At 36.8% G+C, this 27,808-nt stretch overlaps 1 protein-coding gene across 2 annotated transcripts in view; it reads right to left on the bottom strand.

Annotated features, from left to right (window-relative positions):
• PCSK5 (proprotein convertase subtilisin/kexin type 5) overlaps positions 1–27,808 on the bottom strand; it is a 261,360-nt gene that overhangs the window by 52,137 nt on the left and 181,415 nt on the right. Inside the window, exons 13-21 of one of the 2 annotated variants that reach the window (XM_034072697.1) lie at positions 23,830–23,966; positions 18,342–18,485; positions 16,715–16,817; positions 15,970–16,163; positions 14,494–14,578; positions 11,712–11,809; positions 11,030–11,159; positions 9,946–10,061; positions 5,943–8,104 (exon numbers count right to left, since the gene is read on the bottom strand). In XM_034072697.1, the coding sequence (XP_033928588.1) occupies positions 7,989–8,104; positions 9,946–10,061; positions 11,030–11,159; positions 11,712–11,809; positions 14,494–14,578; positions 15,970–16,163; positions 16,715–16,817; positions 18,342–18,485; positions 23,830–23,966 (1,123 nt within the window). In that variant the 3' untranslated portion in view covers positions 5,943–7,988. Of the gene's footprint in view, positions 1–5,942; positions 8,105–9,945; positions 10,062–11,029; positions 11,160–11,711; positions 11,810–14,493; positions 14,579–15,969; positions 16,164–16,714; positions 16,818–18,341; positions 18,486–23,829; positions 23,967–27,808 lie in introns of those variants that run through there. The other variant, XM_034072696.1, reaches the window with a different exon arrangement.

Raw genomic sequence — 27,808 nt, forward strand, 5'->3', positions numbered from 1 at the left:
GATGAAAGACCTTTTTGTTGCAGGATTAGTTGAGATCACATATAGCCTCAGGTTAGCTTTGATTGTGACGGACAGGAGAGAGGCAACTGCCTTTATCAATCACACTATCTTACACAGCCCTCTCTTCTTTCCCCTGCAGAAAAAAAAATATTTACATTATCCAAAGCTGGCTTTTTTTGCTGACACAAAGGGATTTTCTCCCCCTCTTTATTTTGTGTATTTCTTTATTTCTATGTAGTATTTATACAATGGTTGTTTCAGAAAATCACTGAAGTCAGAGCCCTGAAGGGTAACGAATGGGCATAAATAGTCTCCAGAAAGACATTTTTTTAGCATTTAAAAAATAATCTTTAAACCTCCATTTATACTATTATTATTTTTTTTTAGCATTTTAAATTTAACTTTTAAACCTCTGTAGGTACTAATGATGTGGATGTCTGGAAGTAAAAGCTGTCTGGGATCAGGGTTTTTCCCTTGCCTGTGTGAGCACAAAGGCTGGTGCCTAGCAAGGTTTTCAGCTCCTCACCTGGAGCCTGAAATTTGACATCATTTCCATGACAAGGTGGGAAAGGGAATGGAGCAATCCTGAGCTGTATTGCTAACACTCTTCTGTACCCTTCTCACTTCTAGGAGTTGGAAGTACCATGGCAGTCCCAAAATTTCAGACTGACAATGGAAAAACTCTACTTATCCTCTCCATTCCTGAAGCTTACCAGCTGGGATTCTTCCTGTCTGATCTTGTAAAGCTTCAAATTTCTTGTGAAGCTCAGTGGCTGGGAATTTTGTAAAGGGCAGTGGAATGGAGACACCTGAATCTCACTGAAAGTATCTCATTGTGTTGATAGTAGTGCTTTGGAACCAGGTAGTTTCCTGTGAAATATGTAAAAGAAAGGTGGAAGCTGACTGTATACATTGAGTAAAGCTGGTGTTATTTGCACCTGGAGTACATTAAAGACAGAATCTTTCAATGCTGGAGGAAAACACGTCATAATCCAGTGGAAACAAAGGTAGCATGATGTGTCTCTCCTGTGTTTTACAGCTAGAAGTATGTAATTTGTATAAAAAGAGCCTTTCCCTGTCGATGGGATTTCTGCAGTTTTATTTGGGTAGACCTAAACCTGAAACAGGAAGAACTGGATGTCTTAAGGCAGTGTTTCATGGGGTTATCTGTCTTAAACAGAGAGACCCCTGCACATACTGTTTGTGCTGGAGATATCCAATTTAATCAGGATGTGAAAACATATCTGCTGATTTACTGATTACTGGGCAGATTTCAGGAGGCAAACTATAGCCCCGACAAGATACAACAACATAGATTCATAATGCTAATCAAATGCAATTTCTGTGTAGTTTGTGGAGATGAATATGTGCCTGAAAGAAATCTGCCAAAAAGACACAAGCTTATCTCCATGGAAGTAAGAAGCAGAAAAAGTAAGTCTTTAAATGCGAGGTATAATGGATTAAATTTGTGTTCCTATCTGTAACTCTTCAGCTAACTTTATACACTTATGCTGGGGATTTTTCCTTGCTTAAAATATCCCCTGGCTCATCTTCACTATAAGCATTTCAAGATTAGTCAAGGTAACCTCTTGTCCTGGGTTCAGCACTAAACCATGACACCTCTTTTCATTATTACCCTGCAAAGCACAGTCTGGGTTGTTCCCTTTAACGATTATGTGTTTCACACTGAAGGTGCAGAAGTAGGAAATGACACATAAATTCACACATGGCTACAGAGAGGCTTTGTGATACTGTTTTGCTATGTGAGCTCTTTGAACCCTCATTTTAGCATTCAGGGAGGCTGTGCTAAAGGCAGACCCCGTAATAGCACCATTTACACAACTTCAGTTCAGTATGGCCCTGCTCTTGGAGTAAGAAAAGGGGCTACTTTGTTTTGGGATGAATATTTGAGTTATTAATGTCTTTTGATCCAGTGGCATTGCACAGAATGGGCATATTAGCATGTTCACAAGCACCATGGCTGTCAGTAATTGTGATCCATGGGGACAGGCAACCAGGTGCTAGACTTTCTTTCTAACCTACATCTCGAAGAACATCTGCAGGCATCAGGAGGAGGGCAGTGGGCAGGCCAAGGACAATTGAAAATAGGAAAGATATGCAACATTACCCTAATTGTAACTAAATCGCATTAGTCATGCTCCAGTAAACATTCATTGGTATTACTGATTTTGCATGATGGAACCATTAATTCTCCTTGGGTAAATAAATATTCACTGACTGTCAGTGTTGTAGCTTCTCTGCCCCCAGGCTGATGGGAAAAATGAGTACTTCATCAACTCACTGTGTAACACCATAAAGCAAAGATGTCTACTGTTTTGTGACAGAACAAGACTTTTTGCTTTGAGAAGTGATGTTGTTTTCCCAGAAGATCTTCAACAAATCCATCCCCCGAACACTGAGAAACACTGATAAATAAATGATTATACAAGGGGCATTCTTCCAAGCTGTGCCTTGCCCATCTTTGGCAGCAAATGCATGAGCTGCTCATAAAAAAAGAGATGTAACAAATCCCAGCTTTTGGTGTGGCACAGAGAGGCTGCATTGTTGTTTACTGGAATTATTTTTTTTTTAAATGCTCACAGCCTTCTCACCACAATAAGCTCTCCCTTTACCACATTTCTCACACTAGAAGTGAGAACTGGCTCCATTTTTATGCAACAAACATTGCTTTGTAATCTAGAAAGAAAGTCCTTCCAGGATCGTTTCACAGTGAATGTGGCTATTAATATACAATTCTGTGGTGGTGTCTGCAACCCTTGCAGGTTACTCTGTCATTCTCTCTGGCTTTATCCTGAGGATTTCAGCACATGTTCCCTAGTGAGACTCAATGTTACTGTGCTCTGAGACTTCACAGGAATGTCCCAGGACTTAAACAGCTCTGAATAGTTTGCTCATCAGTGTGGAACCAGGGGTGGAAATGCAGCTGTTGGTTGCACTTAGGACTGGTTGGTTGCAATTCTAAGGTTCCGAGCCTTATGTTGTTCTCACAGACACTGTGTTGCTACCCACAGTTCTTTAGTCCTTCTAATGAGGAAGATTTAAGCCCCAATACAGTCTTATGACTGGTGGTAGTAAATAATCAGATAACCAATTTCATAAAAAATTGAAATCTCCCAATATAGTTTAAATAAGCCAAACAGAAATAATTTTTCCCCCTAAACAAAATCTTCATAAAAAATACATTTTCAACCTTTTTTCCTTTGTACATCAAAACTGCACATTCTGCACAAGCTTGCGCAAGTTGCTGGTGTAAATTTCCTTTTGATGAAAACTTGACTAGGATTTTTCTTTGTATGGTGTAAAACTTTTTAAATGCTTTTTAAAAAAATACTATGCACAAATATCTAATGGCAGAACTTTTCTTGATTCATTCTGTACCAATGACATGACAACTGCATACCCAAGATAAATATAAGGCATGGTAATGGATCACAGACAAGTTATTTTTCCGCAAGCTATACAAGCAGTCACTTTAATGTCTACAGGAAACTTGAATTTATAACAGGCCTTCTTACAGTCATTCAGTTCATTAAATAATTTCACTAAAAAGCAGCAGATAGTTACCTAAAGTGGCCACTAATACAGATAATGCTCTCTCTGGTTGTGATACGAGTATTAAGAAGATTAATGTGGTCATCACCAGTTACAAGTCATATTTAGTGAAGGGTGAAATTGCTGTACTTAGCTCTGGTATCTCTGTCTATAGGCTTATTGTCTTCAAGGTTCATACAGTCATTACCTGACAATGTAGAACAAGTAGCAGCCCTATTACACAATATATTCAGTAGCAGGGGTTGCTCAGAATTCCACAGGATGTTGGAAAGCTGCAATCCCAATGGAGACTGGGGTAGTCTGTAAGATCGCATATGAAAATCTTTATTAGAAAACAGTGTTCTTCACAGAGGGGGAGCTTGCAAAGGCTCCCCAGAAAAATGCAGGATGTGCCAGTGTAGATTGGTGTGTGGGCAGGCAGGGTCTAAGCCAAGAGCTACAGAAGCTACTGGTCAGAAGCACAAGGTTTCCATCAACATATCTTGGCAGGTGTCTGATTTTCTTGTCCCACAATACGGGTGTGTGGCTGAGGTGGAGAGCTGCAGCTAGAAAGGGAGTAAAACTATAATCCTATCACAGAAAAGGAAACACTTTTATTATAAAATGATGCCATCATACACTAGGCTTCTGCAGGATATTCTGAAAGTCTGGGGCATGCTAATTTCATTTTTTTTCCTGGTTAAAATAGTGTTAGCACATATATGAGATTTTTTTTTTTTTTTATCAAACCTGTCATTGTCTTTGAGGAAAGAAGAGGTCTAGTTGGTGTCTAGTTTTCATTTAGATTTAGAATTCCACAAGGATTCTCCTAAGCAGACATAGACTGGAAAATACTTTACCATGGAAGTGATATGTCTTTATTAGAAGAGCATCTTCAATTTGCCACTGCTTTTTGATGTGTGATATAACTACACCAGAAGTCAATTAACAGATTTGGACTGATGCCATCCACGGTCCTTTCAGAGAGGAAGAAAAGTACTTTGTTTATACTTAGCAGATTCTGAACTTCCTAAAAAGATAACTCTTTTGCACGCCAACAACAGTATCAAATATTGAACTACTCACCATTGAATTAGAGAGGGATGAACGATCACCTGAGAAAACTCTGCAGCTGGGAATAAACTAGCTTCCTTCAGTTTCAGTGCTGCTGCTGCAGTGATCCTCTTGCACAAGGACTAACTACAGTGCTAACAAATTCTGCTTGCATCTGGCCACTGCTGTTAAGGCATCATAAATAAAAACGATCAAAGAGTCTGAGCTGACACCAGGAAGTGCTGGTTATCAGTCTAAAACTCAGTTCTATGCTTATATGTCTACGAGACTTCACAGCTCATTTACGGATACACCCTCTGGAGCACACTTCTTTGGCCAGAGCTGTAACAAGCTCTTTGTGTCTTACTCAAAGATGACAACTTGACTACCAAAGACACCATGATTCATTTAATTTCTCATAACAGTTGGAAGATAAAGGCAGGGTGTGAGCTGAAAGAAGCCATTCTATTGTATTGGTGTAAGGGTTAGGCCAACCTTTTTTGCAGGTGTGGTCTCTCTAAACAACTGCCAAGAATGTGCCTTCCCATGTTACTCCCAGAATTGACAGGGAAAATGAGAATGACCTAACACCTTGTTTTGGAGCCAATGGGAACAATAAGACATTTAAAGCTGAAAGAAAATTCTTTATATGGTGTCAGTGAACCTCCTCAAAATGTCATCCGAATATATGACTTCTTGGGTAAGTTGCCACTTTGTTCTCCACTCAGGTAATGGGACGAAGTGGGAAATGAATGGGAGCATCAGTTAATGCTGACGGAGGATCTCACTCTGGGGTCAGAGATGAGTCTACATGGAGCCCTTTTGATCTACTGGCCAGGACAGATATCCTGATATTCTCAAGTGGTAGCCTGGGGTTGTGATTTGAGGTATACTGCATGTGAGTACTGGCACGTGAACAGACATCAATATCCCACTGTGTAAATGACCATGTAGGACAGCAAAGATCAAATCTTCCTCCTAAGCTGTCTGAGCCAACAGGTAATTATGCATATCACTTTTCAACACTAAGCGTGTAAGAGATTAGACTCATCACAAACTCTTACAGGTCAGAGAAAGCTGATGTTGTTACCCACTTGGGTTCAGATGTAGCTGTATTGCTGCTACACTAAAGATGTTCTCCACAAAATCCAGACATTTGTGCAATCATAAATCCATCACTTAAAAAAAAATCCACAATAAAATTATAAACACCCTTACCCTCCCAATTTGTTTCAATGAATTGCATGTAGTGATGTATACCGTAAAGCTACCTGTGCCCTTCAACAAAGGTATTTTACATATGGATTATCAACATGTTTTTCCAGACCAAAAGAACGGGAATTTAGGTTAATTTAATAGAAAAAATAAAATATGGAATAACATTGATTTTGGCCAATATCAATTACAACAGAGCTACCCTATTTTACATATAACAACTGATCATTTTACACATGTACAATATTTTTCAGTGAAAATGAATTTGGATATAACAATGTGTCAGTTTTTTAAAGAAAACAAAGTTTTTAATTTCTTCTCTATAGTAGTGTTAGAGACATTTTTAAGTATCCGAACAAATTCTTTACAATCCATTACATAATTAAATCTCAATTATGAATATATATTTATATATAATATATATAATATTAACTTAAACTTTGAAAGCATTATGTTCTAGTTAAACACGTTATACTGAGAAATGAGGCAGTACCAGACTAGTAGGTAAACTAGCACAAGTTGAATTCGTTCAGATTTGAATGTTTATCAGGAATTTTGTAACGGGCACCAAAGGAGGCTGGCTGTCCCCCTGTCATACCAAACCAAGTTGTAATAGTTTATCTGCTCTCTGCTAAAGGTGGCACATTATCTCTATAGGTTTGTATTAATTTGTTTGTAAAACTTCCACAGTCAGTTTTGATCCCCTTTATTTTCTAACATTTACATGCTTAAAGACCTTGCAACCCATTTGCTATTCATGTGTCCTGGAAAGATATCTGAAAAAGACACTTTGTATATTTTAAGTTTTATCCCCTGAAAACAGTATCTTCGCAATTAAATCTTATGTTTTCTCCTAAATTACTGTCTTTTGAATAGTATGCTAAGTTAAGCTGAAGATATATTAAACAGAAATTTGTACTGTCAGCCATGTGCCTGGGTAAAGAGAGAAAGGCGGGAGCCAATTCTCTCACCATCCAGGATGGTTTTACAGTGAGGTAACCCCATTGGCCTCAGCAAGAGTATTCTTGTTAAAATTTCTATTGTGAGCAGTTAAAAGCAGATTCAGGCTTATCATGACACAATTGTTACACCAAGAGAATCACTCATTTATTGCCCTATATGTAATTATTCCTGGAGATGTATTTGGCACAATTATAAATCCAGTCCTGTAAACACATCCTGTCACAAATAGTCACACTGGCATATACATACGGGCACTATGAAATAGCTCCACATATCTGTATGATAATATCCCCTTTTTTATGAAAGTTACAAGACAACAATAATTTATGAATACTTCTTACATGTTAGCAATGTTTTCTGACTTCTGAGAGTATACATTACTCTTGCTTATGCAAACCAAAAGAAGTAGTATCTTTTGAATTTGTTCACTACAGGAGGAACAACTTCTTTTTTTTTTTAAAGTTTATTTGAAATAGCTTTGACAATTTAAAAAAATAAAATAAAAATCCTAGCATATCTGTTAATAAGCTAGCTGTCTAAAAATGAAATCTATATGACCAAAACCACATTTTGGGCGAACATATATACATACTGCATGTGATACAAAAACCGCACACAGCAGAGGAAGTAAGAAAGACGTGTGCAGAAATGTTCACTTTCATTTCTTTAAATACTGTTACAAAAGGGCAGAACTTAGTCCTGCAGCTAATGATGTTTTTGATCCCCTCAGGAACTCAAGTTCCCCCTGTCAATACACACAGCACAAAAAAGACTAATGCATACATTTTTCTATAGTTTAGTTTTAATCCATGTAAACTTGTGTTGTATTCTTAAAACACTCTTTAAACATCTCAAGGGGAAAGAAGCAGGAAAAAAAAGGGAAGAAAAAGGACCTTCAAAAAACAGGAATAATCCTAAGGTTGACAGGAAATCAAATCATGAGTTAAATGTTAATTTTGGCATCAAATGCTTTGGTCACACAATACTGACTCTGTGATTCTGGATGCTCAGCTCTAGACACCCAGTTATGAAAGGTAGGTGTGTTGTAGTTTTTCCATTTAAGTTCCAACAAACAGTTCACCATCTCCCCAGACAAAGAGGCAGGGAGAGAGAGAGGTGGCTTTTTTTTTTCCTTTTTTCCTTTTTCAATAATACAGATTAATCTATAAGTCTACAGGAGCAGGAGGATGCTGGGAGGTGTCAGTTCACCCCTTGTGCGTACATGTTCTACAACATAACTGCTGAAGCACTTTCCGCTGGCAGAGATTGTTCTTTTTCACCAGCATACAGAATCCTCCCTCGGCCCAGGACTCTTCCGTGGCTTCCAGGGGGCAGCAGCAAGAGCAGAAGGGGAGGTTGAAGGTTTGGAGAGTATGGCGTGTACAACGGAGGAAGGTTTAATTGGTCAGACAGGCAGATTTGGTTGAAGAGACCATTCAGGAGCAGGTAGCAAGTAGGAAATTTGGTCCATCAAAAGGAATTTCAGTCAACAGCATTTTTTTATTTTATTTTTTTCAGGAAGAGAAATTGTGTGGTCCAAGAGGGAATGATTGGTATCCATTTGTGAAAAGGAAAAAAAGATTAGAAAGAGAATAATTAGAAAACAGTGATATTTACAGCAAAGAAATTTGTTCTTAATTATTATGAATTAAAAGAATAAAACAGTCAAACCAAGAAAAAAGAATAAAACATTCTCAACAGAAATTAAATTCCTACAGTGTGAGTGAGGCTAGTAACCAGTGTTCTATTGTCAGGTAAAGAAATGAGGCCATCTATGCTTTGTAAATTAACAGAAAACAAACATACAAACTTCCAAACTTCCCTTGCTATCTTAGTCTGTTGAGAACATGTGCTGTATGGTGGGATCCTGTGCAGTGCACTGCAATTGCCTGAAGGCCCACACACTGGTCTTTCCCTTTCATGGCAGCTGCACTTGAAGAATGGGAGAAACCACAGTGAGATGGGGTGTCCCCAGTTGTGAGCAACTCCATTTGTATCTGACTGAAGCTGGAAGTGTACAAATGAGAACAGATTTATCCAGCCATATTAAAAGACCAAACTAGTACAGCAAATATCTGCATTGCAAAATTCAATTGCAACAATATATTGAGATGGTGGTTAGTCAAAACATTTAGCATTACACTTCCTCTTCACTTATCCATCCATATCTCAGTCTCTGGACTTGCTCTAGATTACAATGACATGAAAAGGCCTTGTGACCAGTACCTGCAATGTAAGTACGAAAGACAGGATACTTTCAAAGTTTGAAGGCCTGAATTCCAACAGGAGCTGCAAAGGTCAATGGAAACAAGACTCGGACCTGCAGCCTTCCTTTTGTTTTTTTTATGTCTTTGGTAAAACTCGTACTAAAGCCAGCAGAAATGAGCTGGAGCCAAGAGTCATTGTCAGCTTTTTGTACATCTGATGTCAAGTATCTTCCATATGGCTTAACACTGGACTTTGTTCTGGTATGGTTTTCCTGTTGGACTGCACTTGTTGGGCTGTATCTAGAAGCAATTCACATAGTAATGTTTTTAGGGAAGCAAGATGTTATCTAAATATCTCTGGAACTGTGTCATTTGAAAGGAATGAATAGTGAAAAATTACGCCAATCATACGCAATAAGAATGCTGTCTTGATTGCCACAGAAAACTTTTCAGAGGAAAACTGGAGATCTGAACTTTTCTCTGAAGTTCAAATTTACACCACAAATTGGGTGCTCCCTATTTCAGAATTCTTTTGTCCTCATTACCCTTTCACATAATTCAAGAAACACCACAGGTATTTAAAATCCTTTTCACCTACCAGCATTTTCACAGTTTAAAGTGGAAAAATAGATAATAGTGATTCTATTGATATTACATCAGGGTCTTTAACTAAAAATCTTTTGAAAGCAATGGCTTTTGAAAAACAGATAAGGAAGGAAAAGTAGGTTGTTGGCAGGGAGAAAATTATTTTAGGAAAATTCAGGTAAAGTGGATGTGACTAATCTTGTTAATACATGCAAATGGAGCTTCCTCCTTTTCATAAGACTGAAAAAATTAAGAAGTTACGTAGGCCTCAAATCAAGACTGTAACAAAATAATAGACCAAACTAATCCATACATATAAAAGAATAAAATGGTAGTGGTAAAATGAATCTCTTCAGGTAATTTCACTCACCATCCTTGCAGACTGTTCCCACCATGCAGACACCGGTGTCCAGGTTATAGCCACTTGGACAGCTTGTACAGTTTCTGTCTCCTTGACCACTGCAATCCAAACAGCTGGCATCACATCTGAAGGACAGTGACAGGAGTTGATCTTGTGGCCTCATCATAGGAGCCCTCTTCTGTATTGCAAAAGACTTGTTTCTAAAGGTATCAACTGCTCTATTAATATTTAAAAGTAATTAGCTACCCCTGCTTCTTTCCTTGAACCACTTTTTACTAAATAGCTGTATTATTCTAGTATTCTGGAACTATGCAGAAGTAATCAACGAAAGCGTTAAGCTGATTGTGCACACAAATGCCAGCAAGACATGAGCTAAAGCCACAGGATGGAAACAACTGAACTGCTGCCCAGCCTTCTTCATCAGCCTTCTGCTTCCATCATATTTTCATTGGAAGTAAATTTTTTAGTGTAAAATTGTAACACAGGGTGATTCCCTTCCTGTCATGAACCCAATGTGAGTGAATAATAAGTGATTCCAAAGGGCAACAAATGGTATTTGTTTAATAAAGAATGGAATGGAAAAAATGCCCCTTCCTTCCTCAGCTCAGCCTTGTCCAAGACTTATCCGCACATATGTATGCAAGAGCCAGGTGAACTATTCCGGGTAGTAGTCTGGTGATACACTTGTGCCATGTTTGTGGAATGGTCCCTATAAATAATTATTAACTTGTAATAACCCCCACTATTTTGACTTTTTTTATTACTCAGAAATGCAGATCCCCTACCAGATTTATAAATATAAAACATGTGTATGCATATCTACATATACTCTCACTACAGTTTCTTTTACTGTGAAGGGCACACATGTATGTATAAGAAAAACACTTTTAGAAGACCTGCATGAATATAACTCTAAAAGATGAAACCCCAAACTAAAACAGTTTTCTTTCATTTGCGTAGCATGCAATAGATTACTTCTTAATTTTTTTAAGTCAGTAGCGGTGTTAAGTTCTCATAAGCATTACTTTCTTCAACACAGGAATAGATAATGAACTGTTAAACATCAGACACATGTATTAGCCACTGATCATACCTCTTGCAGCTTTTGTATCCACTTTCAGTAGAGTGATCAAGGTAATAACCACTACTACAGGACTGCACACATCTTCCATCTTCCATAAAATAACCTTGTGTGCAGTTTATACAGGCATCTACTCCACCACCTTAAACCAGAGAGAAAATATACTGTATTACTGGCTAGTTCCTCTTATTGCCTAACAGACACCACCTTTAATGGTGGCAAAACCTTATAACTTTAGAGACTGCATTTTTATCTGCCTTTCTTTAAAACACCAGCATCAAGCAATAAAGGTATGTGACTTGAATAACTACATAATTTCAGTATATCTTTTTCTGAAAGAAACGGCTATTGTTAGTTCTGAAGGTCACACAAAATATATCAGTCATTATTACATCCCAGAAAGAAAATGGGAGGGCTTACTGGAAATCAGAATAAACTCTACTAATGGCAGAAGGAGGGAGGAGAAAGGTAAAAAATAAGAAAAAAAAGCTTTTATACACATTTTCAATTAGAAAACTTAAATTTTCATGTTAGCCTGAGGAAGTCTGCTGTATTTAAAATATAAGCAAGAACTGTCAAGAGAATTAAGCTTTTACATGTAAACAATCCTGTTAAACTGTAAGCATAACAGAATATAATCAGAGCTAAAAACATAGAGGAAGGGAAATGATGCAGATAAATGTCAGTGGTGTACCTGCACATGTCGCACAGGAACGGTGACATGGTTCACATTCTTTACCATTGTGGTATTTTCCTTCTTCACAGCGGATAGCACATTTAGTGCCATGCAAACTATTACAAAAAGGAAAAAAGGACAGTGTTTGGGCAGATAACAGCAGCAGAGGACAACAAGGTAATGCACAAATCAGTAATTATCTTTTAATAAAAGAATAACCAATAGCTTAGAATTCACCAGATTCCTTCATTGGTAGTATTTTATGAATTTAGAGACAACAATCTTACAAACTTTTTGTAAATACTACCAAGTAGTAGGGGACAGGAAGAAAATGAACAATACCAAAGAGTACTAAAAATTCAGGCATGTAAAATTCAGTTACCCACAAGGAATTTCTCACAGGGTCAGCATCACTGTATTAAAAAATAATACTAAGGGACTTGTTTACAAGATCACATACTTCTCTTGAAAAGACCTGCAGCATTTCCTGACGCTATGCTACAGCACATATTAAGAATGGATTCACAGTGAAGGAAATCACCACCTCTTTCTGCAATAGCAGTTTCCTTTGAAACCTCCTAACTGAATACCAGTTCAGCCTGGTTGGGGAGATTTGTCAAGATTACAGTTGGAGGTGTTCTCCCTGAGGGCACTTTTAAGAGAGCACAAAAGAGTGAATAACATGAAAAAAGAAATAGCATAAAGAGTCACATTTCCATGCTTCTCTCTAAGTAGCTGTTTATGCTTTTCATGCTATAAGGTGCCTACAACAGTTTGCTGTTGGGGTTTAGGGTTGTTTTGTTGTGTTGTGTTTTGTTTCCCCCTTAAGATAGGACTTTTCTGCCATGTTTGGCATCTTAGGTGGAACTTCAGCTTTCATCCAATTTCTTTCTCTAAACATGCTCTTCAGCTCTGGGGATTGCTACCTTGAGTGAGCGAAAACCCTGTTTTAGAGACTGGATCCAGCAAACATCTGGGCTCAGCACCAGTGGCAATTTTCAAGAATGTACATGGTCCCAGTTTAGAAAAAGAAAATAAAAATAAAAAAATTAGCCATTCAACACATCTAACAACTCATGCTTTCTTTTTATTTTTCCCCAGTCACACATCTCAAAGTGCTTTACAAGGCAGGTAGCATTATCAGGTTTTTACACATGGAAGAACTAATAATTTGTCCATGTTTATTTAATGGGCCAGTAACAGAACCAGAACCAGAACCAGAATCCAGGTCTCCCAAGACCTGTACAGGGCTGTGACCACTGATAATCCTGTCAAGAAAATGCAGCAGATTTCAAACAACTAGGGAGCCATGAAATGATTGTTCTGCAAGGCTGCACTTATCTGGCACTCCCACACAGATGGTATTTTTCCAAAACATTACTAAAAATCAATCTCAGTTTGCTAATATTGCCCAAGAAAACATTAAGTTTGGGTTAATTTGTTTTTTGTTTGGTTTTTTTTGTTTGTTTTTTGACGTTCTTATTTCTCCTCACAGTGAATAGACTTGTCTACTTTCTTTACTGGTGCTGCAAGTTGCTGTTTGTGTTAACAGGGAAAGTCAGCTTCCAGGAGATGAAGAAAATGTGGGTATAAGTTTTCTATAGCGACTGTGTCCTATAAGGTCCCAAACTATGTCATTTTTGGTCTCCTGGCATATTTGCTCATTGAAGGAACTTCTAAACAGCTAATTTACTAATCTGATTTTGCAGTTACACAGAAGGTCATGCTGAGTGTATTAAAATTCTCCAAAATCTTAACACGAACTGCAAATTAATTAACATTTTAAAAGGGAAGCAGATACTCGCATTTCACAGAAGTATGAATAGACCAATGTTCTGATCTGATCCATGCTTTCCTTCTGATTAGATCACATTTCCTTTTCAACAGGTCACTTTTAAAAAAAATAGATATTCATAACAAAACTTGTGCAGGCACTTGGAAAATCTAGATGCAACATAAATACACAGAAATGAGAATTCCAGCTATTGATGTCCTAGAGGCAAACAACATTCAGCTTTTACTAAGAGATGAAAATTCACTTTGATGGAAGGTAAAAGCCCCACATTACAACATTTGCAGAACACTCATATTCTGCAAGAAGAACTACAGCCCCCTACAGATACTGAATACTGACTCATATTTTTTGTGGCATAAAGCCAGCATTTATTCCCTCATGAATTTTACAAGATTTCTGGCCTTTGCTGCTTGGATCAAAAGGTCCTTCATTCATAAAGGAGCTTGAAATGTGTACTGCTGCTTTGTAGGTTTTACCTATCAGTTTCAAGAACGATTAAGTCCTCCTATGAAGAAAAAATACCCAATGCTGTTTAAAATATGTGCACACTAAACTGTAATAGAATTGAGCCTGAGGTACTTGAGATAAGTGGATGTCTGAAGACTTGGAGGTACTTGGATAACTGGATGTCTGAAGAAATACAATATAGATAAGAAAATACCTTTAAACCATCACAGGAATGAATCAGAAAGATCAGTATGATTTATCAGCTTTACTGATAAAATAATGCTTGACTGTAGGTCAAAATAGTGAAGAAGGCAGCTTGCCACATGACTGTGCTTTTTATTTTACCTAAAATGAAAGAATCTCTAAAAACCTGTTGTTAGCCAAGCTGGCATGCAGTAGTATAAGAAAATACTATATTACAAACTCATTTCATGTGATGAGACACATGAAATGAGGGCCACTCAAGGTTAAATAGCTATCTGATGTTCTTCATTGTGTATTCACAATCTTGTAGACCTGTTCAGGTATGGTGTTTAGGGACATCCATCATTTTCTTACCTTAGGCCATGTTTGCATTCTGTGCAGATTTGGTATTCAACACATGTCTTACAGTTTTCACTACATTTTCGGCAAACAAGCTTATCTACAAAGAAAAAAAGATAACAGCCCAGAAAACCTTGATCAGTTTAATAAGACTATATGGATATATTATTTCACAACTTACTACTTTCTAGCTTGACATTCATCAGGAAGGGAAACAGCAAGATAGACTAGAGTAGCTAAATTCTGACTATCATAAGCTTTTCCCATCAAACATCAAATGGTTTAATCTATTTCTAAACATTTGAAGTTATAGTTGTACCCTGAGAAAGATGCTTTGAGGTCATTAAAAATCTTTATAACCATTAAAAAATTTACATTAACTATTTATAATATGGACTTAAATCATCTTTTCATATAGCAGTGAATGCCTGTGTTCCAAAGACCATCCTGCAATTTCCCTTTTACACTTCCCATCCAAGCAGCCTGTCCTGTCTTCCTGATTTGGAGCTGAAAGACACACCTGCCTGAACAGGTCTGATCTTAACACATTCAACACATAAATTACTTAACACCTGCCTTTTCATGTCAAGAGCTCCCTATTTTAAAAGATGTCTCTCTCTTCAGACCTGCTCTCTTTTGAGATGCAGTGCCATGTACCTTTTTGAGGTAATTTTTATCTGTCCCTCTTAACTGGGTGTAAAGGAATTCCCTTCACTGTACTTTTCATCCAGTGAAAAATGGAAGAATTTTATTAGTACCTGTTTTTACTAATTCCCAAAAATGAACACACAGCTTCATGATGCAGAATGCAAAAGGTAAGGTACCTAGATGAACAAAGCTCCTGAGCATATATTTATCTTCTACCATTGTGGCCAAAGTCATTGCAGTTTTAAGCACATGTTTGAATGTCTAATTACTTTTGCTAGCCAAAGCTGAATATTAAATATGGGCAGCCTACATGGCAATCAGAAGAGGAAACTGAAGGCAGGTGTCTCTCATAGCAGAGGATTACTGCTCTTCGGTGATTACATCACTGAAGGTATGTAGGTCTGTCAAAAACATTAACTGCAACAACATCTTGCATCTAAGGAGCCTATTTTAATCAGAATTCCAGATCAGTGCCCATAGTCGATTCTGCAACTCTCTCTTCTATCTGACAACATGTCATTTGAATTTGGAGAAATAGAGAATGCCTCATGTTCAGAATGTGCATGCTGCCTGTCCCTTTCTGGAATACTGACAATCTGCTCTGTCCTGCAGCTGATTTGCTCTTGAACAGCCCTCCTTCTGCTACCGTTCCATTAAGCATGTTTTTCAAAATAAAGAAAGATTTTTGAGCAGATTCTTGATCACACCTGACAACAATTTAATAAGAGGAACAGAATAAGAGATAGATGAATCACCATACACTTTTCCTGCTTGTAAGTATTCCAGCAACGTCCCCAGCTCAAATTCTGTAGCCACAGTAAAGAAACAGCAAGAAATACTAACTCTTATCCAGGTAAAACCCATCAGGACAGTTGGTAATGCAGCTATTGGTTACTTCATTCAGGTAATAGCCAGATTTACAGGTCATGCATTGGTCACTATGGCCTCCAACACAGGTTTCACAGTTGGGTGAGCATTTTTTACAGCGTTTCTTGTCTGCATTATAGTGACCAGGTGGGCAGGTTGAAACACAGATCCTGCAGACAGCGGAGAAGATAAGGCAGAGTCATTAATGAAATAACCTGCCACTACGTTCCTGGACCATGACTGCCAAGCAGAAATATTTCTCACCATTGCTGTTTTTCTAAAGATCACATGTTTACTAAGATGTAACCCTCCAAAGTATTGCATCAAGCTGCCTCTTCCACCTATTTCCCTACTAAATATGCTGTCTCACTAGCAAATGCCTTGTCAGACAGTCATACCATATAATTTTTAACCATCTACATTTCTTCCTATCTTGTTCAAACTCAATCACAGAAGCTGCAGTAGTTATCACAGTTTTATATATATACATATACAGTTTCACAAAAAAATAATCAAGACATGGGGAAATAATATGAGAAGAGTGTTCGAAGGTTGTACTTTAATTTCTGATTAACTGGGGGTTTGTTTTCAACTCCTAAGAAAATGTGTCAAATTCATTGGCAAATGAATTATCCACCCCTGCAGCAAATAGAAAAGGAAAGGAACTTAAGCTATATATTAAGAAATCTATGAAGTAAAGATATTTTTCTCTCGGTCTTACCGCGTATTGTTCTTAGATTTGTAGTAGTAGTGCATACAGTCAGTACAATGATCTGGTCCTGGCCCATCACACCCTACTTTACTGCATTCTGCATTGCAGGGACCTGTAACAAAACCAGACACAGAGGGAGAAGAGATTAAAACTTTTCGTTTAGTACTTAGCACCCCTAAAACATATTATTCTAATGTATAATGCAATCACTTAGTTTCCCTGTTTGATGTGAATTCCAAACAGAAATTTGGCTGCACCAAAAAGAGATTTTTAGTACAAAAAGACCTTGCAAACCCTGGTCTCAGTATTTACGAACAGCGATCCATGATTTCTAGCAAATGTGGCATTCTCCATAGAATCTATCACAGAATCTATTTCTGGATCCAAACACATGCTTTCCTAAAAAGTAACAAATAATTCTGAATTTTATTCAGAAATGTGCAAGGGCTTCTGTTTCATAATGAGGAACTATTAGCAAAATCACTTAAAACGAGCTGGTCAATATAAATGATGAACATGATCGGTGGCTACAACTCTGGTTACCAGCTGGATAACAACTGGTTCAAGTGGCTACCACAACCCAATTGAACCAGGCACAAAGGCGTAGATGTGATTTTCTCTGAGCTGCTACATGCTGCAAAACCTTAGCTATTACTTGTTGATTAGAATGTCTTCCATCTCATGTTTGACTTGATAAACCATATCTCCCTTTCAACTCAAGATATTCTATGATTCTATGTTCACAGTTTTCAAATAGGTCCTTTCTGCTGTGCAAGGAGAAAACCATCAACTCCTGCCTTTATGCAGATGAACAAAATCCTTGGGTGAAGTTGTGACTTTCAGGATCACCGCTCTCTCATGAATGAAATGTCTTGAGTTTGACAGCCATGTTGAAATTTATCCTAACATCAGGTAAACTTGAAATAAAGTGAGTTTGCTACATACAAAAACTTAAGAACTTAGTGACCTTTTCAGCAGAGATAGCAGCGTTCCATCACCTACTACAGCAAAGAGTTCAGCAGTTCTTAATCTAAATTGGAACTGTGGGTCTGACATACTGTGCAGGAGACTGTAATAACAGAAACTTCTAAACTGAACTTTCTCCTGTTGTTTGCTTACCAGAGCAATACTTCAGACTCATCAGCCCTAACCATCTACATGTTGCTTCTCATGTTGGAATACATATAGGAAACTACCATCTTGACATACTTTGCAGTGCCAAAAATCTAGTTCTATTAAAGACTAATAGTAAGGTTGAAAAAATTCTGTAGGGATGAGTAAGAAACAATACAGATGTAGAAGATAATGTTTTTCATATACACATTTGTATATATGTACATGACTATACTGTATATATGAGTATATTGTATATGAATGTATATTTTTATATACTTATATGAAAAGCAGTGCATTATTCATAGTATATTAAATGTAGCTTAAAAAATATGTAACTATACACTTACAAAGTCATATGGATAAAATGACAATATCTAACTTTTAATTATGAAACAAATAGTACTGACTTTAAATTAAGAATCCAGTTCGTTAATATTTTATGTATGCAGAGTCTCAGGGCAATCCTTCAATCCACTACATATTCCATGAAGGCACAATCAGAGTAATAGAATGTACATACCTGAATAGTCATCTGTTCCATAATCTTCTGTAGGGTCTTCAACTGGACTAGAGCGCACTCTTTCCACTTTTGGAAAATCATTTCTTGGTGAGTAAGGCTGGATTGATGTTCCATACAGTACCAAGGACCACTCTTTCAATTTGCCTAGAAATATTTAAAATCTAATTTTAGAAACAATTTAGATTTTCTGTGTGTTACAAAACCACATCTCCTGTTAACATGACTTTGTAAGCATGTATGGAAAACACTTTTCAAGTAAATGCCTTCAGTTTAATATAGATAGTATAATCAGTGTTTCACTATAAACTGAGAAAGCACACTTTCTTCAATCAGATTTTTACGTGGTATCTTCATTGTGCTCTGGCTTGTTGTAGGTCTTGTAAGAAGCTTGCACCACAGGTTGAACTTAATATAAACAATAAACACACTCTTTGGCCATTTGGAAAATGTATATGCTTTCCAACCAATGAACAGGAAACAGCTTCATTTAAAATCTCCAAGGAATTACATGAGTGTCCCCTCTCAAACCAGCATAATTTCTTACTTAGTTTGGCAGATATATATCACTGCATTTTCTGTGTTCATCACTAATATTTTATCCTTGTGCTACTTGAGTGAAGAAATAAAAAAATGGTTGCCTACATGGAGCATTATCTGACTTTTTGGCAAGTTTTTTTTGTGGAAAGAATGAAAAATTAAATATCTATCAACCCATCAGTTCAAGCTGCCTCCTACAAAGTGTGAATATCCAGTTCCTACCTTTCTGTCTATACTACTTGGTGAAGGTAAATCTTCCTCTTTTTTTCATTTTAATGATACTCAATAATTTGAGCTTCCATGCTGTTTGCTTGGACCTTTTTAACCTGTGCAAGAAAACTACTTTGACCTTTACAAGTGATTTCTTGTATTTTTCCTAAAGTCATTTGGTATCATCCATTGACATAACTAAGGCAATACATTGTCTCTGCTTTTACATTCATCCTTCAAGCAGTAAGCAACAACAAGCAAAACTACTACCTGACAGATGATAGACCAACTCTTCTAAGTAGCTTATACTGAGCTTAAAGACAGGAATCTCTGTTTTGTCTCTGTCTCATGCCAAATCAATTTTATCTTTCTGGGACAGAAATTTCTACATTTCACTTGAAACCTCTGTTCTATTCTCAGTTGTTGCGAAAAAAACTATAGGCAAAAGGCTATATCACAAGACAGTTGTTCCACACAGCAGCTTTCAACTTTTCACAACATTACTGTTTTTAAAGAGACATTCAATCTTGATTTAAAAAATTAACTGATGAAGAGACTAGTATATCTACTGCCAAACTAGTGGCTGATAACCTTGGCTGTAAACTTGCATGCACTGTATTTTCAATTTGCCTTTTCCTGCCTATAGTGCACAGCTTCTTTAGTCACCACTAGGTTAAAAATGCCCAAATTGCATATTTTCTTCCTGTATAGACATGTGATGATCAAGCTACCTCTCAATGCTATTTAGAGTGATTCAGCTGGGTCCTTCAGGGCACTTTTCTTTTTAGGAAATTAAGTCACACAGGGAGTTATTTTTTAACCATATATGCAGTCATTTCTACAGCCTTTTTGAAGTGCTGCTTCTCCACATACAGTTTCTATCCTTCTTTTGTTTTAACCCACTTCTACAGCATACAGACCATGATATATTGCATGCAATAAAAAAAAAAAACAAGTGTTTTTCAAAGTCATTCAGATCTTTTAATCCTTGTTACTATTATGTTCTGAAGATCACTAAACTAAGGCTTGATTTTAGACTTCTTCCAGATCATTGGTAAAAATGCTGCACACTAGAAGAAAAAAGGTATTTGCAAGGACCCACTGAAAATAACCACAGATAAAGATGCTCCTCAGGCCCAGTGTATTTTATCCGGGCTTCATACTCTTGGAAGGGCTTCTACTAATATTACTGCAGGAAGAATTGGTGCAAAAGGGCAGCAAAATAGGGAAATAGTGCAGGGTCTTTCAGAAGATTAGCTGCCTTTTAAGAATGGTTCAGTAAATAATGGGGAAAAATTCATGTAACTTGCCAGCAAATAATGAAGTCTGCCTCAAGGCAGGTTTAATTTGCACATGAAAATATTTCAATAACTAAGTATATGTACTTATACTTCTATAATGAATAAACAAAATGTGCATATTTGACCCAAAATCTTTCCCCATTTCTGGCTGATTCCATAATTTATCTTGGCTAGAATAATTCTTTACTCTGCTTGTATTTAGTATGTAACAGAGGTCCGATATTGTATGTATAGGAGAAAGAGTGTATCACAGTGTTTCACAGCAAGCACATGTCTACTTTCATAAACTATACAGAATTAAATGCAGAAATCACATGCACTACTTTTATGAACTGGACTCTGAATTTTTTTACAGGTAACAGATGTGGCATTACCTAGCCAATGTAGGGATATGATGACATGTTGGCTCTTTGTTTTCGATTTGACTACAGGAAAACTGCAGCCCCTAATTATAAGACCTTTCAATAGCTAAACAAACACATGCACTCAATAGAAAAAAGAAACAGGCATGATGGTGATATCACTGATAAACTGCAGGCTATGGTGATAAACTAGTGAGGCACCATAAATTGTGTTTAAGCACCTTTTGTTAACTCAGCGAGGTGACTAACCCCAACATACCCAAACAGCAGAGTTTATCTACCACTAATAAATGGCAGGCACTTTCAAATCTTTCTGAACATACGTGTTACTGGACAGTTTCCATCATAGGGCTCTAGAAATTTTGGACACCTATTACTATACAGTATACAGTGATCCAGGATCCAAATACAACCACACCGAATCCAAATACAACCACAACCACAGTTCATCTTGTGAAATCCAAATGCATGCAAAAACCTAACCAGTCATAAGCACTGTTTCATTGCAGCTGAAAGAAGTAAAGAGTAAACCCTCCAGCACAATTCTTCTAGTGTACCAGCTTCCTCCACAACACTTGGCTGGATAAGTCTAACTTCTCCACATCCTCTGGCTTTACAGTCCCCCTTTCTTCTACAGCAAAGTCTTTAGGAATTATTCCTCACAGAGCAAAAGAAATCTGCTCCTTGGGATTAGCAACTGTAGCAGTGAGAAGAGTATATATAAAGTATTAAAATAAGTAAGTCAGCAAGGCCTTTACAACTGTAAATGTAAAACAGGAGTGTGAAGGAACAGGCTTTAAAGTGTAAAACTGGAAATGTAGTTGGTCACTTTTACACTGTCCTAGTGACATAAAAGGACTGTAAATGTTGTTTGAAGAATACCCCTGATGAAGTTTGCAAAATGGCTCCATGCTACCTCACTTGTAGGCTTTAATACAAGGAATGTGCTAGGGAACTGGGTTCCAGTTCACGCAAAGGCAGAAAAGCTACCCTAAATTGTACTTGAGAATGTCCAGAGACATTCCTGTCTGTATCAGGAATAAGAACTGCAAGATGTGGTTGAAAATAATTGATTTTTATCTTTTCAGTAATCTGATCAAAATTAAATTGTTTAATGCTTTCCTTCTACAAAATTAAAACAAACTCACAAACACCGAACGTCCCCGATCCCTGAACAGCTCTTCTCATAGTCTACGGCTGCTTTTCCAAATACTTTTACTGAATAGTGCTTTTTAGTGTAGTGGGAATTTTGCCCTGCATTTACTGGTGCAATTAAAATCACTTAGCTAAGAACCTTTCACCACTGCAAAACCATGGTGAGAAGTTATCACTGCAGATAAAATTACGTGAAAACTGATGCACCAGCAATGATGATTGCTGATAGCATTGTAGTCCCAATTATATTTCATAGCAGAATTCCTACACTGTTATCTATCAGAAAGCAGTGACCAACTATACAGCATAATTTTATTGCATTCTGATACACTGTCTAATCAGTGTTAATTTTGATTTAGTGATACACGATTTCCTGTACATCCTCAGTGTTAGTCTCTCTAACATGTTTAATCTAGAATATTTGATAAAGTGATATTTCACCTTTGACTATTTGTATTGAAGGGTTTCCACCTATTTTGATGTGAGGCTCTGAAGGAGCCTTTAAAGAAGGATATTTAGTATTCACCAGAAACAGTGGTATTCTTGTCAGTGTATAATGTATCTATTTCAAAATGGGTTTTAACATTTAAATTTTCATTAAGTCCAAAGGCAAGTATATACTCATACTTCATAACCAACAAACACAAGTAAGCATGTACTCCCATGAGTTCTTTGAAAGCCCTTCCCTCAAACTCAGTACTCATATTGAAATGTGTGAATGAAACTGAACTGTCCATTGGGAATTAAAAGCAGAAGAATGCCTGTAGCCTCAAAAATTCTTACTAGCAGCACAGTTTGTGAGTGGATTAATGCCACTTCTAAGCACTGTACGCATACACACATTGCAACCACACATTGCAACCTACCAGTAGTAGCAAACCATGAATTTATTTCGGATGGTGGAATTTTCTAGTTGTGTAAATACTAATAAATGCCCCTTTTTCTTACGTGTAGGATAAAAAACACAAAGGAAACAAAACCAACATGAAAATGAATCCCTGGGCCTTATATATAGCTGATACAGGCCAAGTAAATATGGGCCCTATGTCAGCCATGAAAGTCACAAGCAATTTGAATACAGCAGAGTAACTCTGGGCTGCTGTAACTTCTGTTGAAGACTTGTCCAATAAATCTATATTCAGCATTCAAGAAAACAGATTCCTCTATAAGGATACTATAACTTATTTCAAATGTGACACACACACTTTGATGCAGTTTTGTATCTTTTTCCACAAAAAATGTGCCTAGCAAATACCTAGATTTGTTTAAAGCACTGTAATAAGTGCTTTAAACAACAGCTTAAAACACTGATTACAGTAATTTTTGATAACAGGAAGTGATTCTATAGGTACACTGAGGTACTGGAGCACCTCCCATATGAAGACAGGCTGAGAAAGTTGGGGCTGTTCAGCTTGGAGAAGAGAAGGCTGCGTGGAGACCTCATAGCAGCCTTCCAGTATCTGAAGTGGGCCTATAGGGATGGTGGGGAGGGACTCATTAGGGACTGTAGTGATAGGACAAGGGGTAATGGGTTGAAATTTAAACAGGAGAAGTTTAGACGGGATATAAGGAAGAAATTCTTTCCTGTGAGGGTGGTGAGGTATTGGAACGGGTTGCCCAGGGAAGCTGTGAATGCTCCATCCCTGGTGGTGTTCAAGGCCAGGTTGGACAGAGCCTTGGGTGACATGGGTTAGTGTGAGGTGTCCCTGTCCATGGCAGGGGGGTTGGAACTAGATGATCTTGAGGTCCTTTCCAACCCTAACTATTCTATGATTCTACAATGCTCTTTACAGCTCGGCCTTCAGACTAAAACCAGTGAGATGTTACAGCTGTAAATTAAAGCTGGAAACCAGTCAAAGCAGTATAATGAACTGCAAGCATTCTTCTGAACTCACAAAGTCCAAATAAGGGTTAGAGCCATACCTGGAGTCTTGAAATTTCTCAATTGAGATGGAGTGTCACAGATTTCCAAAATCCAGTCACCTGCTGCTTTTTCACTCCAGCAGTGAGTAGTCATAAACTCCCAGTTTTTGAATCCTTCCATGGAATGATCAAATAGCCTAAAATAAATAATTACATTATTCTGAGTGAACCATTTTATTTGGGGAGCTAAGGCTCCCAAGTCTGCAAAATCTTGAATGATAGCATTAATTAGCCAGTTCATTCAATTGTGCCTTTACATAACGTTGCTCATAATGGATTTCCCACACATATTTCAAGTACATTCAACAGTTTCTTGTTTTGATGGAAAAGATTCTTCACATGTCATCATTTGTCTAATGTGAAAGAGAATGGAAAAAAAATTTCTTGAAAAAAAACCCCAAACAAATACTAATACTGTTTAATAGGATTCATGTGTCTTGGGAAAAGTGCACACAATACAGCATATATTTTGCTTTAGCAGCATGACATAAATACAAACAACTCTTAAGTAGGAAAATTGCTGTAACATTTATTTTTGGCTTTGAATTGGAATACTTAAAAGGAGTTTGAAAGCAGTAAAAAATATGAAGTGACTGAGACAACACTACCAATTCAATCTATGTGACTTCTTGTAAGGAAATAAAATGTCACTGAGGGATTGGTCTCAGTCCTCAAATGACCAAGGTATAACTCTCTTCAAACAGTTAACAGAATTCAGTTTGGGTAAAACTGAAAGATTAATGGCATCTAATCATCAACATTAACATAATTTAATTCCCCAGGTCATGGGTGAAGAGGTTTGCATTTAGGCCTGGATCATGATAATTTCTAGTATGGAGGCCCAGTTCAGAGACTGCAATGGAATGCTGATCCCATAAAGGAAGAGGAAGGCGATTTTGTTATCTAAACTGGACTTTCTTAATGAGATTTTAGAAAGATGAAAGGGAATTTGTGGTTTTTTTTCAGTGCTCACAGGATCACTGAAACAACATCAGACACTGAAGCAACAGGAGGTTGCCTGGTACCCCAAAACTATTGATGAGAGGTGCATTCTAATCAAGACTGTTGCCTCCAACAAAACGACACAGCTCAGCTTTGAAAGAGACACACAACTTGTAACTAGGAAAACGGCAGTAACGTTTATTTATATTGTATTATGTATATCTATATCTATATATTTCTGTAGAGATATATAGATATACACAGATATCTATTACACATATTTTTATCTATATGTGCGTATATATAAGTATATGTATATATTTATCACTGTTTTAATTTGCTCTTTGTGTGAAAATTCCACTGGTAATAGCTATGATTAAATATTTCTCATAAACCAAGATCTTTCAGTAGAAAATCCAAAAGATTTAAAACCCTTCTTCATAAAACAGAGAAAGGGTTGGCATTAGACTACAAAAATATTAGGGTATTTTGCACTTACATGGTTCTTAACTGTTATTTTCTAAGCTAATTTCAAGCTTTATTCTCAGAAGTTTGTAAAGGTCAGCAAACACTGGGAAAGCAGGATACTTTTGTAGCAATGTATGTGTCAATTTCTGGTAAAAATCATCACACAGAATGTGAATAAATGTCGTGTTTCTTGTGAAAACTTTGGTGAGTCAGAGGCAAAGGATCAGGTACTGTGTATTCACAGTTACTGAAATAGGACCTGTATAGACCTGCATGCTACATGCCAGTGCACTTTATAGGACTCAGCCTAATGCGGATATTCACACCCTCACTCATGCAACCTTTTCCCATTTTTAATGAATGTATAATAATATTTTTTATTAGCACTGATAACATTAAATGCAAATATATATATATTTAGAATTTGGCTTAATTTTCTCTGATAATTGTGCACTATATTTTTCTGATGCAGTTCTGTGCTTTTGTGAGCGTTAATCTATATGTGTGTGTATATATATTTATTATGCCAGCAGAACTGGCCTGTTTCATTTCACTGTTAAATCAGTTGTGTGAATGCAGCAAATCTCACAAACACATGGCACACATCATTTACTGAAAGGGTAGAAATTATTATGCATTTATTACTCAGTGTTTACACATGGGTATGTTCAATTTAAGTCATTATGTAGGATATTTCCAACAGTTCGTCAAATTGTCATACTGTGTTTTGCTGATAACTAATGTATTATTTTCTAAACACCCTGTCAATCTGTCAAGGTATTAATACTCCTCTTTGCCATTATGGCAACTAAATTATATAGTATTATGTAAGTTCTGTACAGTTATATGGTAAATTCGGTATTCACTGGGCTTCCATTCATATACATAGAAACACAAGTTGCTGTTTATTTTTACTGTAATTAGCCAAATGTTTCCCATAGTATTTTTTATTTGTCATGCTTTTGAATTTTAAATTGCTGTCAGATTTCCATTTTAGTACTGCATCATTATTTTAAGTAATTTAGGAGGAAGAGAAAAAAAATCCATTATGACCTTATCAGAGGTTAACTTCCATTCCTTCATTTACCTAAAAATACATTATGGCTGTAATAAGCATTCACATCTCCAACTGAAATTGGGAAATTATGGTTATGTTCTTTGAGATAAAATTGACTAGTTTTTTTGAAAGAATTCTTTGGGAAAGATCTGAATTTTATGAAGTAAGGTTTAAACTGGAATCTTTTAATGTGTGAACTGTGTTTCTACAAAATTCTCAAATGAGTCAAAAAGCTACTGATAGATAAAAGAACAGCTAAAAAAAAAAAAAAAGATACTGACTCTGAGGCTGTCTGTGTGTCCAAATATTTTTGTGTTGCTCTGCTTATGCACTAAACTCTCAAATCAAAGAACCTGTGAGGCAGTACATGGATTTCTCTTTCAGTGGTATAAAATGAATGAATCAAGTGACTAAACGTTCAGGTGTACTTTTCCTTATTCAGAAAGAAATAAAAATGGAATAGAGTATCTTAAGGAGCATGGAGCCAGTCCACATAGTTAATTGATGTTGTTATTTTCATATTGATACTAAACCAAAATTCATATCAATGACACATACAGAGCTTATAGTGGACTAGTAAATTATTAGTATATTGTCTGATGAAGTGTTATTTGAGTATTACAGGTTACTACATGTTAAAATGGTTAAATAGGATTATTAGAATGATTTGATAATTCTTATGACCACGATCATATGCATCTGCATCATCTGTGCTCATGCATGTAACATGAATGACCAAAGTGAGCCAGAGCATTTGAATCTTTATAACTTGTTAACAAAACTGTAACAGAAGGCCAAATCTGTTATTCAATTACGTAATCTCTCTTATTAACAGGACATTCAAGTTACAGTAGATGTGACTACATGCCTGCTCATGATGAAGAAGCATGACATTTAAAAATAACGACTCTTCTCGCCAAGAAATTTTATGACATACTCCTCATGTGCCATATACAAGGTCTGTATAAGAATATACATATCACAGAGTGTCAAGTAAAATAATTATTTCCTTAAAACAAATACAAGAGCCTAGAAATTGCACCACATTTCTATCTAAAAATATAACCTCAAGTAGGAATGTTAGTCTGTAATCAAATGTTAAACCCAGAGGAAGATAATTAGCCACTTTCTTGGAACTTGACAAGTAGGAATATAAAGTTTGTCTCCCACAGATAAATCTACTAGCATTAAAAAACAAACAAACAAGTGTGCCAGCTTTTTAGCAAAGAATCAGTAAGTTCCTAAATGCCCAGCAGAATTTGTTTTAATTTTTAAATTCATGTATGAAAAGGCCATGGGGTAGGGGATCCATTAGGCAACACCACCATTGCCCATCACAAAAAATAAAAAGTGTATGCAAAAAAAGAGCTTTTTTATTATCGAGAATTTTTTTGTTTTTTTCAACTCAGATGGTGCAGCTGCACCTGTCCGGCAGCCTTGCTTGTATATTGAACTGACCACACCAAGAACCAGGAAGCCCTGCAAGCACATGTCTGGGGCTGCAGTGGAGTA

The sequence above is a fragment of the Melopsittacus undulatus genome, chromosome Z (assembly GCF_012275295.1).
Source record: "Melopsittacus undulatus isolate bMelUnd1 chromosome Z, bMelUnd1.mat.Z, whole genome shotgun sequence".
NCBI classification, from domain to species: domain Eukaryota; kingdom Metazoa; phylum Chordata; class Aves; order Psittaciformes; family Psittaculidae; genus Melopsittacus; species Melopsittacus undulatus.